General features: G+C 40.1%; 1 protein-coding gene across 1 annotated transcript in view; it reads left to right on the forward strand.

The window, feature by feature from the left end:
• The window catches only part of LOC149445012 (putative cation-transporting ATPase 13A4), a 115,961-nt gene that overhangs the window by 16,345 nt on the left and 84,788 nt on the right, over positions 1 to 14,828 (forward strand). The window contains exons 3-7 of the mRNA XM_089654306.1: positions 433 to 576; positions 3,590 to 3,660; positions 5,271 to 5,351; positions 9,885 to 9,954; positions 10,720 to 10,854. Of these exons, the coding sequence (XP_089510432.1) occupies positions 433 to 576; positions 3,590 to 3,660; positions 5,271 to 5,351; positions 9,885 to 9,954; positions 10,720 to 10,854 (501 nt within the window). The remainder of the gene's footprint in view (positions 1 to 432; positions 577 to 3,589; positions 3,661 to 5,270; positions 5,352 to 9,884; positions 9,955 to 10,719; positions 10,855 to 14,828) is intronic.

Here is a 14,828-nt window from a genome sequence, read left to right on the forward strand (position 1 = left end):
ATATGGGATTTAAGCTGTTTGGTGTATATCAATCACCATTTAAAGTGTGTGTCCTGACATTTTTTTCTTAGTTTTAATTAGAGTGGGGAAGAGTCAGAACCCTTGTAATGTCTTTACTGCTTTCTGAGGCTTTATGAGAGAGAAACATTTCCAGAGAATGCAAACATTGCAATAGGCTCTAGCTAGGGTGCTCAAGAAATTAAGCAGTTGGGAAATGTACTTTAAAAGCGCACTTACCCTTTAAAATGGCAGCATACTTTCAGCACAGATATTTTGTTTTTTGGAAGGACATTGTGTCCTCTGCGGCATACCAATACTGGAGTCAAGCAGAAACTGCTGCACACTGAGCACATTAGAAACATTTATTATAGTCAAAGAACAGAAGATAGTGGTAATCATGCAGTTCTTGTAACAGTCTTTCATTTTGACTAGGATGAAAGAAAGAAATACACCAGAAAGAAGGTACGCTGGATTACCCTTGATGAATTTAAAGAAACATTAAGAAGTTCAAATTGTTCTGTCATCTCTGATGAGAATTCTATTTTGAATAAAGCCATAAGGAGGCCAGATCTTAAAGTAAGTAATGTACACATCAAGTGCATTTCACAGTAAATTAACACAGAAATTCCAATAAATTCCCCTGGTTGAAATTGTTCTACTTTTAGATATTTAAAGGCTTAGTTTAACTTTACAGAACAAATGTAAAGGTGAACTAATACTAGACAACTTCCCCCCATCCCCATCCCCGCTGTACTTACCTCTGAGGTTCTGGATTTGTCAGCCTTCCTGAAATGCAATATGATGGAGCTGCCAAAAAATCTCAAATCCCGGGACCTCTGGAGTGGCTGCGGGGGTGCTGACACCTCGGGTACACCAAAGGTAAGTACAGCAGGGACCAAGGGCTGGGGACTGTGTCTAGAGTTCACCTTTCCATTTTTTCTGTAAAGATGAACTAACACTTTAAGATGCCTAAAGTGTAAACTAATATTACACTTAATAGTGATGGATTTACTTTCCATGATTTTGGCTTGAATGGACAAAGAATGGGTGATTTACTAAAACTGGAGTGAAAAATCTGGTGCGACTCTACAGAGAAACCAATCCGCTTCCAGGTTTTTTTGTCAAAATGTAATTGAGCTAACTGAAGTTTGAAGCTAATTGGCTACCATGCACAGCTGCACCAAAATCTGAGTGTTCCAGTTTTAGTAAATCTCCCCCAGAATGTCTAGGTTTCCACAGTGTGTCTGGTGTCAGAGAGTGGTGACAGCTTTCTCCATAATCTACAAGTATACATAGGATTCTTGAGCATTATGGCAGAATTACCTCTGAGTTTTCCCTTCTCCATCGTTCCCTGTTGTTGCATATTTCATCAATTATTGGATAGACTATGCGGATGTAACTCCATTTTTCGACATGGTACAGAGTAAGCCATGAGTGTATGCTGTAATGCACAGGGGAATAAGGAAAGAGAATGAATAAAATGTTTTATAAAGTGATACTAAAGCCAAAAATGTTTTTTTATCTTAATACATTCCTTGCATTGAGGTAAAAAAACATTTTATATTTATCTGTCTTCCCCTTCCCTGTATGAAGGAGAAAAAAGGGTAAATCGATCCAGCACTGTACGCTTCTGCATCTCTTCTCCCATCTCTTCCTCTTCACACAGCACTCAAGAAGCAGCAGGAGCCATTGGCTCCTACTGCTGTCAATCAAATGCAGTGAGGGGGAAGTGGGGGTGGGGCTAAGGTCAGCTGTGTAAGTCTAGGGAGCATGGCTCCATAAACACACAGCTTGGGAGCTTGCAGACAATGTGTGCCTCCATAGCAAATGGCTTGCTCTGGGGATACATGAAGAAGAGGAGGAGCCAGGAGCACCACCGAGGGACCTGCTACCCATTCATAAAAAAAAAGTGTAGTGTGAAAAAAGACAGGAGACAGTCTTTGACAAGTCCTTTATTAAAAGAAGAAAAATAAAAGAATGTCCCCCAAAGTAGATCCAACGTCAATCACGATGTCCAGCCCCACCACTCGAAAAAAAGAAAAAAAAAAGAAGGCTTTGCTTCCAACGCTGGCTCCCGGCCGTCTGCCTGCTCCCCTGGCTTGACAATTCTTAAATATGTAAGGGGTGGGGCCACCCAGGGACATTGTGAGTGTGGCCCCACCTCTTTGTGACATCATTGACCAAGCATGCCCTGGTTGATGATGCCACAAGGGGCGGGGTCACATACATATGTCCCCGGGTGGCTCCATCCAGGGGCGGACTGACCATTTGGAAACTCGGGCACTGCCCAAGGGACCGGGGTCAGTAGGGGGCCCCATGAGATGCCTCCGGTGCCTTTTTCATAGGCTTTTTTGAGTTTGGGCAAGGACACAGGAGCCCCATGATCCCTATTGCCCAGGGGCCCCATGAGTTGTCAGTCCGCCCCTGGCTCCGTCCCTTAAGTATTTAAGAACTGTCAAGCCAGCAGAGCAGGTAGATGGCCGGGAGCCAGCGTCAGGAGCACAGCCTTCTGTTTTTTTTTCTTTTTCCAGGTAGTGGCTGCAGCGGGCATCGTGATTGACGTTGGATCTGCTTTGGGGGACATTTCTTTATTTTTCTTCTTTTAATAAAGGACTTGTCAAAGACTGTCTCCTGTCTTTTTTCACACTACACTTTTTTTTATGTGACTGGGTACCATGTACCCCATACTCATTCACATGGGGGGGGCGGGATCTGGGGGCCCCCTTGTTAAAGGGAGCTTCCAGATTCTTATAAGCCCCCTGCCCGCAGACCCCCGCAACCACTGGCCAAGGTTGTGGGGAAGACGCCCTTGTCCCCATCAACATGGGGACAAGGTGCTTTGGGGAGGGGAGCCGCCCCACCCCAAAGCACTCCCCCCATGCTGAGGGCATGTGGCCTGGTATGGGTCAGGGGGGGGCTCGCTCGTTCTTCTCCTCCCCTTACCTGACCTTCCAGGCTGCATGCTCGGAAAAGGGTCTGATATGGATCTTGGGGGGGACCCCACACAATTTTTTTTTAATTGTGGCATGGGGGTTTACCTCAAAATCCATACCAGACCCGAAGGGCTTGGTAAGGATGGAGGGGGGACTTTTGTTTCATTTTTTGTATGCGTAAATGGATTTGATGAGATTCTAAACCTCTCTAGTCACAGTCTAGTCTAGTCTAGAATGAGCATGTTATTTCTGATTCACCAAATATGATTTTTATGTATTAGCAGGAGAACTATTTACAGGAAAATTTGATTTATTACATTTTATATAATTTATTATACTTTAGAATAGACATTTAGAGTTACTGCTAAAAGCACTGTACCTGGATATGTTCGATGTTTTCTTTGTAGTGTAGGCATAACACATTGGTGCTGCCCGGTTTTATTGGTTATTGCACAAAGTAGGATGAATTCAGCAGCACAACAGATGCCCTAGGCACTCCCAACCTCTGCCCTAGGCACTTGTTTGTCATCACACCAAGTACAATCCTTCTTACAATAGAAAAGTAACATCTCGTTCTACTCTGTGTTATGTTACGCAACTCAACAGGATATACAGGATATACATATAGGATGACACATTATTGATACTTTTTACAGGTTAAATTTATTAGAGTTCAGAAAATTCGGTTTGTCTGGAACTATGCTCAGAAACAATTTGAAAACATTGGGTGAGTATATATTGTAAGTAGCTGAAGGCCTCATTTTTTGTTCTCAAAAGGAAAGTGCAACCAGAAAAAAAGAACTCGCTAATTTGTATTACACAAAAGCCAATGCGCTAAGTTGCATATTAGTTATTTTAACTAAATTCTATATTTGACGTCATCCTTTATTTTCACTCCATATTCTAATCATTCAATATTTCATCTTGACTTTCACATCAAAATGTTCAATTCAAAACATGAACATCACATAAGTGCTGCATCCATCTATTTCCATGTGGGAATGCATTAATTATTGAAAGTCAGTATTGCTCATGAAATGGTATTTTCTCAAATGCTTCAGGATGTTCATTTGAGAAAATACCATTTCATGAGCAATACTGACTTTCAATAATTAATGCATTCCCACATGGAAATAGATGGATGCAGCACTTATGTGATGTTCATGTTTTGAATTGAACATTTTGATGTGAAAGTCAAGATGAAATATTGAATGATTAGAATATGGAGTGAAAATAAAGGATGACGTCAAATATAGAATTTAGTTAAAATAACTAATATGCAACTTAGCGCATTGGCTTTTGTGTAATACAAATTAGCGAGTTCTTTTTTTCTGGTTGCACTTTCCTTTTGAGAACAAAAAATGAGGCCTTCAGCTACTTACAATATATACTCACCCAATGTTTTCAAATTGTTTCTGAGCATAGTTCCAGACAAACCGAATTTTCTGAACTCTAATAAATTTAACCTGTAAAAAGTATCAATAATGTGTCATCCTATATGTATATCCTGTATATCCTGTTGAGTTGCGTAACATAACACAGAGTAGAACGAGATGTTACTTTTCTATTGTAAGAAGGATTGTACTTGGTGTGATGACAAACAAGTGCCTAGGGCAGAGACACAGGGGCCCCATGAGTTGTCAGTCCACCCCTGCAGTGAAGCAACTTCCCTGCCATCAAAATACACTGATCGGTGAATACACCGATTGATTGGGAAAAACTCAACAGGGTGGTTGTACAGAAGTCAGTCGGTAGCAGGGGCAGACTGACAACTCGTGGGGCCCCCAGGCAATAGGGGATCATGGGGCTCCTGTGTCCTTTCCCAAACTCAAAAAAGCCTATGAAAAAGGTACCAGGGGCATCTCATGGGGCCCCCTACTGACCCCGGGCCCTGACCAAATGGTCAGTCCCCCCCTGGTCGGTAGATTGACTTCTGTAAAACCACTGGAAATCCGATCGGTCCCTGCTGGACTGGCCAAATTTCATCCTTGTATGGACATCTTAGGTGCGGCATTCACTGTAAAGAAAATAGCTTACAGGTAAGACTTAAGATTTAACATAAAGTCTCTTCTTCAATAAAAGCCTACCTGCTAGCAATTTTTCTACAAGCACTTGTGTGTTTGGTGTATTTTAAGACACTTTTATAAATGAGGTCCAGCGTGCCCATTATGCAACTAGAATATGGAATTCTGTAAACTACAATTATCATCTCACCCTGCATAATACATTTAGGTATACTGTTCATCTCCACCTAGTAAAGGTGCTCTGCTGTCTGACTACACTCTACTTTCAGAACAGCCATGACAAAGTTTACATACCTGCTTTCTGTGATTTTAGAACTCTGGAGGAAAATCTCTCCTGTTATAGCATGCACTTATATTATGGATGTGGCCTGAAGAAGGAGGAACAAGCTATCAGGTAAATATTTTTCTAGGTGAGCTGCTGTCAGTGAACTGAAAAATAATCCTAAGGTTCATGTCCCTTTCAAAGTGATATTTCAACATATTCTTCCGAAAATTTCCTGTCATTTTCAGGGGAGTTCTTTAATAAAATGCTGTGACAAAGCAATGCAGGCTCATAATCCTTCACAACTAGTTAGTGGTTCTTTGTTCATCAAGAAATGTATGCAGGCTGTCAACATGCATCCAAAGTCAATAAACAGTAATAACCCAGTGTTTATTTTGTCACACACCGTATCTTCGATCGATTTTCCACCAAATAAAACTAAGCACTCAACAGATGTACTGACCCCATAGTCCACAGAGTTCAGGTCTTGTGTCATCAAACCCTTAATGGGTGGGAAGCCTAGACTGTCAGATCTCAAAATCTTCCCTTTACTCTAAACCTACTGCAGGCGGAAGTGTATTCACTTCACTATATTGGTGGTGAATTGTAGAAGAAAACATACAGTACATGTACGAGAAGATACAAAGTGACAAAATAAGCATTGGGTTGCTATTATTTATTGACTTTGGATACACGTTCACAGCATTGCATACTTCCCTTAATGGGTGTTTTGAAAAACTGTATATCTTCTGTTTATGTTGTTTTTAAAGAAAACATTTATAAGTAGTGGTTCTTACTCGTTTATTGAAACAATAATGGACTACATTTTTTAAGGATTTGAATTTTTCTGCACATTGCTAGCCCTTTTTACATATAAGGGCTCATGTACACAGGGCATTTGAAAAACTTTTCTGACCGCTGGAAACTGGCTGCTAGAAAACTTAGAATAAAACCGTCAGTTTAGCCATGTTTACCTAGCATGTTAATGCTTGTTTAGCCGTGTTTGCGTTTAGAAGCGTTTTAAAGATAACCTCAGGAGACCCTTCCAAATTCCCAGAATGCACTGAAAAACAGTAAATAATTAACTATTTCCGACATTTTGTGAGAAATAGAGAGATCTGAAGCAGAGAGAGCACTACTTTCTGATGGGTGTTGCAACTGTAGCAAAAGTGGCTCATAAAACTCCCACATACTTGGAACTGTGGGAGGAGCTACATAGTGCAATAATGCCTCCAGATGCATTCTGGAGTGTACATAACATACCTTGTGCTTTGTTGCTGTGTTTTGATGTATTCCAGTACAGTTCTGTGTAGAAATAATGCAGCACATTCTACCATTTTTTCCTGTACACGAAACCTGGAACTGACTACACTGGTGTACTAGGTCCATTTGAATACATGAAAAAAGCTGTGCATGCATTTTTGATGAAGAAAAAAGGCACTGGACAGCATCTGGATATAGACCAGCCCAAAAATGCATCTAAACGCAAACGTGCATAAATGCATTTACACGTGTTTACAAGTGTTTACACGCGGTTACAAGCATTTGGCTACTCCTGAACGTGATTTTTGTGCTTTCAAAAAAATGCCTGTAAGCTCAACTGCCTGTAAACTACTGTAAATGACTATGTGTACATGGACACATAGGAAAACATAAAGAAGAGTTCAGGGGCTGCTGAAAAAAATGCACAACTGCTCCTAAACTTCAGTTTAGCAGCTGCAGTATACATGAGCCCACACTTTCCATCTGGTTTAGAATGAGATTGAGCTAATTAAAAATTGCTTAAATTTGGCTGTATTTACATGTCATGGGGACACAGTTTACAGTGTCCTGAGATTACATTTAAATTGTTTTATTCTCATGGGTAACCAGAATGTGTCAGCATTTTTAATAGTAAAGAGATGAGTATGGAAATATTTATGACCAAGATCTCCCTATTATTAACACTAATAGTTAAGATACCAAGGTCTCAGCAGGTACTAATAAGGTATTGGTGTTTCTTTACTAAAATAGTAGAGGTTGCACAATGAACGTTCATTGAGATTAAATTAAAAAAGGTGCTGCAATGTTTTCTTTCTTTCCCCAATCATGTAGCAGAAAAATTACAGTTTTGTTAACTGTTTTTGAAATTACTCAGTGATGTTGATTAACTAAAGTGTAAAAGAATGTTAATTTGTCAAAGCAAACCTTTACTGAACGTTATAAATATGTAAAAGCACCCTAAATGTTATCACGATGAAGGTAGTCTACCTAAAGTAACAATGTGATACAGTATGTTCCCATCCCAAATCTCACATATGAATTTCTCTTATATCCATTGGTAATATGTTGCACATTTGGTGAATATGTCCGTTTGCAACATATTTTTGGTGTAAAGTTTTTCATCTACTATTGACTGTTTTGTAAGGACATTCCCAGGTCGGCTGTCTTACAGTGCAATAGATGGCCTAACTAAGTCCCAACAAACTTTATGCATCAAGTATTCCTTGCAGCTTAATTGCTAGAAGCTGGAAGAGGCAATTTATCCCGTTTTCAGAAGTTAAACAAAGGGTAGTTAATATTATAGTTAATGAAGGCCTGATAAGTCTTTTGGATGATAAACATAATACATTTCTACAAATCTGGGGATCATGAATAATATCTTCCACCTGAAGATGATTATAGATAGTCAACAATATCTTTAGGTGTAGGGGCTGTTCCCTTCTCCAGTGGAGGTTGGCCTGCCAGTCATACCATTTGTAATATATTTGCTAATGCTTGAGTGAAATTAACCCATCTCCTTCTCCTTTCTTCCTACAGATGCTAATCCCTCTTCTTTTTTCCCTTCTTTCTTTAATATTATATTTTTCTTGTATATTATTTGATCTCTTGCCCTCTTGCTAGAGCATATCCTCCACAATATTATTTCATATTGCTTTTTGGCACACAAGACCTGAGATACTAACTGATGCTGTTAAAAATCTTTATTGCTACTTGTTATTGAAGTCAACTGTACATTCTTCTTGCTGTCTGTCTGACAACAACAATTAGGTCATATACATCTTACTTGCGTATTCCTCCCTGCGGTAGCCTTCCTGATGTTTTGATTGCTCCTTGTTTTTCATGCTATGGTTGGAACTTAAAATATAACAACAAAAATATTGTAACTGAACTTAATAAGTAAGTTTGGGTTCACATTGAATTCCCAATTAAGGACTATTAATGTGAACAGAACTGCACCTTGTTTATTAAGCTTAATGAATATTCCTTTCAAATGAACATTCTGTAATCTTTCAGAACAGTAAAAGAGGGCAACATAATACTGGTGCAATATTTGACTATGTTTTTGATAAACGAACGCATCGATATCGGGTTCAATGGATGTAGTAGAAATTCTCAATGAATTCTAAAGGTACTCATAAAATATTTTGGTTTTTATTTTGCCCTTTCTGTGCTTCATCCTTGAAAATAGTTGCTCACAAATATAGGTGCTGCGGAAAACTGTTTACATGATTAAGGCGTGATTGTGAAGAGTGGGATATTTTTCTTTGGGAATATAAAACCTATAAAAGTCCAGTAAAGAGACACTGACAAATAATTTTTTCAGCTGCATGTGTTCACTAATGTAAATGCATTTTTACAAAAAAAAAATTCCCCAAAAAATCAAGATGTTAAAGTAAATATGCAATTTTGTGTTGGGCCGCATTTAAAGCCGTCTTGGGCCTCAAGTCTTGAACAGGGAAGGTGGGCTCTGCTTATGCCATCCTGAGTTAATGGCAAGCTAGCTGTCTTACATAGCTGTCTATGTAATGTAATGTTTCTATGACTTGAAGAAGGCTATTGTTCTACATTGCTCATGTAACTCACCACTATAAATTCAGTGCTGATGAAATAAAGCTTCAATATGGTACAGACACTCTGAATTGCGTGCTGTATCTGCTCACCCATGTGATGTCAAGAAAGCCACCAGACAATCTTCCATGACACTCTTGCCCACAGACATGAGATGACAGTCACCTGATCTGACTGAACTGATATCCATGGGTCAGGCAATGTCAGCAGGGCACTGGACTCATGTTGGCCACACATGTATCAACTTTACACCAAGATCAAATTCCGACAGAATCAGTCTTATTAAATGGTCACTGGGTTTTTTTCATGCTCTAAAATGATTAGATCCAGAAAATTTTGGTTAGAGAATACTTAGAGCATCCACATTGAAAATGAATGAAAATTGTCCAACATTTCCAATTATGTCCTGTTCAGTTCATTTGGAATAAATAGTTTGAAAGAGATTGGAATACTGTGCACACATGCTTCAAGCTATTTCATAGGGCAAAATATCAAAGGGAATGTACTGAAACAATGTGTAGGAATTGGCACAGGAAACATCTACTGTATCAGACAGGTTAAGAAGCCAGATCTACTCCAAATTTAAGACAATTTCCACTGCCACTATTTTCCACTGCCAACACTTCTTATTCCCACATGCCTTCCACAGAGTAAGAAACAAAAACACTTATCAAAAGACATAGTTGGAATAGGCCAGCATGCCCAGTTACCATCAGGTAATTAGTGTATGGGTGTCGAAACCCTAACACTAAATATTGATCCTATTTCCTATGGTCTGATGTTCTATTAAATATTTTAGGTATTATGATACTAATTTTGTATTATTTGTTCTAGGAGATTAGTGTGTGGCTACAACAAAATTGAGGTGGAAGTTGCTCCATTATGGAAACTATTTCTATTTAAGGTACTCACAAATTTAAAAACAGCACTGTATAGCGTATCAAAATCCCTGCTCTAAACTGATTTGTAGGGAAATATATCTCCATTTATGATAAAAAAAAGTCAGAAACAGCAGTAGCAATGCAAATTGGTAAAGGTAGAGACAAAGTAAAGGCCAGATTTAAAATCAGGCACAAGGGGCACATGCCTATGAGCAGCACAGGAAAAGAGCTGGCTTTTCTTAGTATAACTGATAGTCACATATTAAAAAAAATTTTTCTTTAAAATAATAATCCTTTATATGGTTATTTACTCATCATCCATACTGGATTATCAGAAAGTCAAGAAAGGAAATAAGAAAATTTAAACAAGAAATGCCTCGCCGTCTCCCTTTGTATTTTCTATCCTAGGTATTTCCACAAATCTAGACTATGGAGGGAGCAACAAAATTCATGCAGATAGTGTCTTGTGAGCTCTAAACCGAAAAAAAGCCATGGGTAGTGCCCCTACCAGCCTTCTGCCATATGCCTAGTTTTATATATTTGCAACACACATCCAGACTTGAACATTTACACTGTCATAGGGGAAAGAAAAAAAAACATAAATAATTTATTTTTAGCAGAGAGTTTTCTATTTTGTTAGTCTAATCTTGTAATTGTTGACATTTGTTATCAAAGTCCTGCCACAGTAGATCCCACAATTGTAAAAAAAAAGTATATACATAGTAATATTTATTTTGACTGTTGACTGCTATTGACAGATTATTTTTTTCTGCTGTATTTGTTGACAGGTGTTGGATATGGTGTATATATACCAATTCTTTGCCATTACCCTTATGCTAGTACAGGGATATCTGGGTTATGCTGTAGCCATTCTGGTTCTCTGTACCTGTAGCATAACTTTATCACTTGTTGAACTCCGAAAGGTAAGTTGTATAAATGCTAAATGATCCAGATATAAAACAATACTGTGTGCTTAACAAATGATGCTAACCCTTTATCCTGTGAGGCTAACAGCCCAGAAGAGCCAACAACAACATTTTCAGAAACTTGAAAGTCCTAAATCTAAATTTTTCTTTCTCTGAGCAGTAAGGATCATTTCTATTACGTAGCTGTTTTAGCACTGTAGATATATTGTTGTCACTCTCAAATTAACACTGTATACCTTAAAGCAGTAAACAATTTCCAGTATGTCGCCTTAGCTAAAAAACAATAACTCATATAGCTGAAGTTATGTATGGATATCTTTGCATGGTTACATTGGTCTAGCTTAGACTAATGTACTGTAAGAATGTAAGTGATATATCCAAAAAAGAAAGCCTCTACCTATGGAGACAAAGAGAGTTACGTATAATGACTATATTAGTGGCTGGATGGTAAAAACAGTATTTATTGAAGAATTATCAAATCAGAAGTGCAAATTTAAAAATAATTTGTAAAGCACCACCAGCATATGTATATGTAAGGTGGATATTTCATTAATTTACATATACGTATGACATGAATGTAGTTCTTGCACATTACCTTTCCATATGATCAATACATTGTCAATGTACCTGAGCCATGTTTGTACATGGCCCAGGTACATCTTCCCATTGACCAAGATGGAGGCAGGCATTGACCGGTGCCCGAGCTCTGTCTGGTTATCAGAATATCCTCGGTCTAATGGGATGTTCACATGTGGGAATTGCCATATGTGTCCATATGCAGACCGTACTGATAGCTTTTATTATGCCTTAGGACAGAAAAAGTATCAGATTTGTTCATCTACATGTGTAATTTACTTGTTATTGTGCCCCTGTAACAATTTATATATAGGGAAAACTAAACTCCCCCTTAAAGTACAGATAGAGGAACACATGAAGAATATAAGGGAAATGAACCCAGAAAAACCACATTGTCGAAACACTTTGCCACTCACCATGGAGGTAAACTTGATGGTATGTGTATTAAGGGTATTTACATGCTCAAATTACCCCCAAGAAGAGGTGATTTTGATCGGATATTGTTACAAAAAGAAAAACCTGGATCTACAAGTTAGGAACCTTGGCCACAACAGCTTTAAATGTAGAGATATGAATCTTCAAGTTTTTCTAGAAGCAGAATGTATTCCCTGAAAGGTAAACAATTCCTTTCCTCTATTTATAAGGTCTAATTTGTTAAATGGAATCTTAATATTCCAGATTATTTCAACTATTCCTTCCAACTAAACATCGTCCCTTTAATTTGTGAGAAGAGGGCGGTTCATATATGGTGACAACATGTAGAAAAGGGACCAAGAGCGTGCCACCCAACATCCAGAGGAAGTTATGCTATGTTCTAGTGAAATGCGCTGACGTGATCATAAGTCACGTGAAGCCTCCAGAGTGGAAGTATCAGCATTGACCAGAGAGGTGGGGAGGCCACCAGAAAATGAACGGTAGCGAGCATGCCTCCAAGCATGGAATGAGGAGTGGAGGGGTAAACTTACCCTGTATAATGAAGACGAGATCATGTGTAAGGGAATCCCGGGGAGACGATTGGCAAATAGAAGCACGCATGTGCACAGAATTGCACAATCGTGTACACGCACGCGCACGTGCACACGCACGGTGAAGATTGGCGTCAGACCGACTATTTAAAAGGTGCCTGTGCTGAGTGCTGACTGGTCTTCAGCTGTTCCCCGTTTCCTGCTCGTTCCTGTGCGATTTCCTTGTTGCTGACCTGGCTTGTTCTTGACCTGACTCTGATTCCTCTCCTGCTTGATACTGGTTCCTGACTTCGGCTCTGCTCCTGACTTTGGCTTGTTTATGATTTGGTACCTCGCTGTACGCCCGTTGGTGACCCCGGCTATTCCTATGACATTGCTCCTGTCTCCCATCCCAGCTTCCTGTCTTACTCTGGTGCACACCTGGTGACCTACCATACCAGCTCTGCATATCACTACTGATCCTGAATCAGAGGTTCATCAGTCTTCCAAAGTCTGGAGCTGCAAACAACATCTGGTGTTGCTTTTGTCCCCTTGGTCCCTAGACACCCTCTGTTCCACATCCAGTGGGGTCAGGGCTAGTGACACAAGTGAGGACGACCTTGTCATTTCAGTTTCCAATCAGGTACGTGACAGTACGAGTCAACCAGTGATGGAGTCTGAAAGGGAGGCCTCTGCAATGGGGGACATCTGTCAATCAATCTCTGCCTTGTCTTACATGGTGCAGAGTTTGCAAAGAAACCTTGAGCATATGGAAAACCAACTACCAACCAAGTCAAATTTCTCAACAGCCATGGGTCCCTCTGCAGTCTCAGACATAACTACCCAGACAGAGCTCAGCATGATTCATGGAACTTCTCCTCCACCGGAACCCCGGGTTCCAATACCTGAGTATTTCACGGGAGACCGCAGGAAGTTTTGAATCTTTCATAATTCCTGTGAGCTATATTTTTCTCTGCTACCGAGAACCTTTGCATCACAAAGCACCAAAGTGGGATTCATTATTTCACTCCTTCAGAATGAACCCCAATCCTGGGCACACCACCTTCGGGAGCAACATGATCCAGCTCTGACTTCTATGGACTTTTTTCTCAGCCATGTCACAACTTTACAATGATCCCTTGTGTCATCAGACTGCAGAATCTATGCTTAACAAGCTACAGCAAGGCCAAAGGCCTATAGAGGAATATGTCACGGAGTTCCGTATATGGAGTTCTGACACTCAATGGAATGAGTCTGCTCTCCGCCATCAGTTTCACCCTGGTCTCTCTAACATCTTGAAAGATGAGCTTGCCTGAGTTGGGGTACCAACCAGGCTAGAGGACCTGATTAACCTTGCCATTGAAATCAATCGACAGACCCAGGAAAGGTGGGATGAAAGCACTAGCAGGGGTGTCTTGATCTGCTCAGAAATGGAGACTCCTGTCTCCTCAACCACTGCTGTTACATTAGACATACTCCCCAGCAAAAGACGGCATCGTAATTCTCCTAGAAGGAGCTTTTGGAGACCACTGTTATCCTCTGCTGAATGTCTTCGAAGACAAAACTCCAATCTTTGCCTCTACTGTGGTTCTGCGGGTCACTATGTACTGATATGTCCAGTGAGATCTCATAAACCTTCTCCTAGCTGGTTCCATATGATTCACCCACAAGGAACGAGTCAAACGCACCTCTCCTTCCTTCTTTACCTGCAACTTGCTGAAAGGACTATTACTGTTCTAGCAATTATAGACTCTGGTGCCTGTAGCTGCTTCATGGATTCAACCTTCGCTAATCAAACAATATCCCTCCGTACTAAGACACAAAGATTTTTGGTCCATTTGACTGATGGCTGTGGTATCAGTTCTGGCCCAGTGACACAAGAGACTATGCCAATTTTCTGCCACTCCTCCTGGGGGCATCAGGAATTTCTATGTCTGGATGTCATAACCTCACCAATGTTTCCAGTCATCCTCGGCATGCCCTGGCTAAGGGCAAACAACCCATCCATCGATTGGCTTTCGGGGGAGATCCTCTTCCCTTTCCGAATACTGTCAGACTCATTGCATTCTAAAGGAACCATGCGCAGTGACTCCTCTTCTTAGCATCCATCCTGATTCAGAGATAATGAAACTTGTCCCTGCCGCTTACCATGACTACTTGGATGTATTCAACAAGAAGAGTGCCAATGCTCTGCCCCCGCACCGGCCCTACGATTGTCCTATTGAACTTTTGCCCAGTGCTGAAATTCCTTTTGGGCGAATTTACCCCCTCTCCGAATTGGAACTAGAGCTCCTCCGGAGTTATATAGATGAAAATATGCAAAGGCTAAAAGTGAGTGCTAGAATGAGCCGCTGTACACCGAAAAGGCACCAATAACCTCTTTAGACCAAAATAACAACAAAGGCACAGCACTGAAATTTCATTAGCAATCTGATATAAAGTGCAGATGCT

Source organism: Staurois parvus, unplaced genomic scaffold, assembly GCF_062004578.1.
Source record: "Staurois parvus isolate SC_StPar_1 unplaced genomic scaffold, SC_StPar_1.0 ptg000750l, whole genome shotgun sequence".
NCBI classification, from domain to species: domain Eukaryota; kingdom Metazoa; phylum Chordata; class Amphibia; order Anura; family Ranidae; genus Staurois; species Staurois parvus.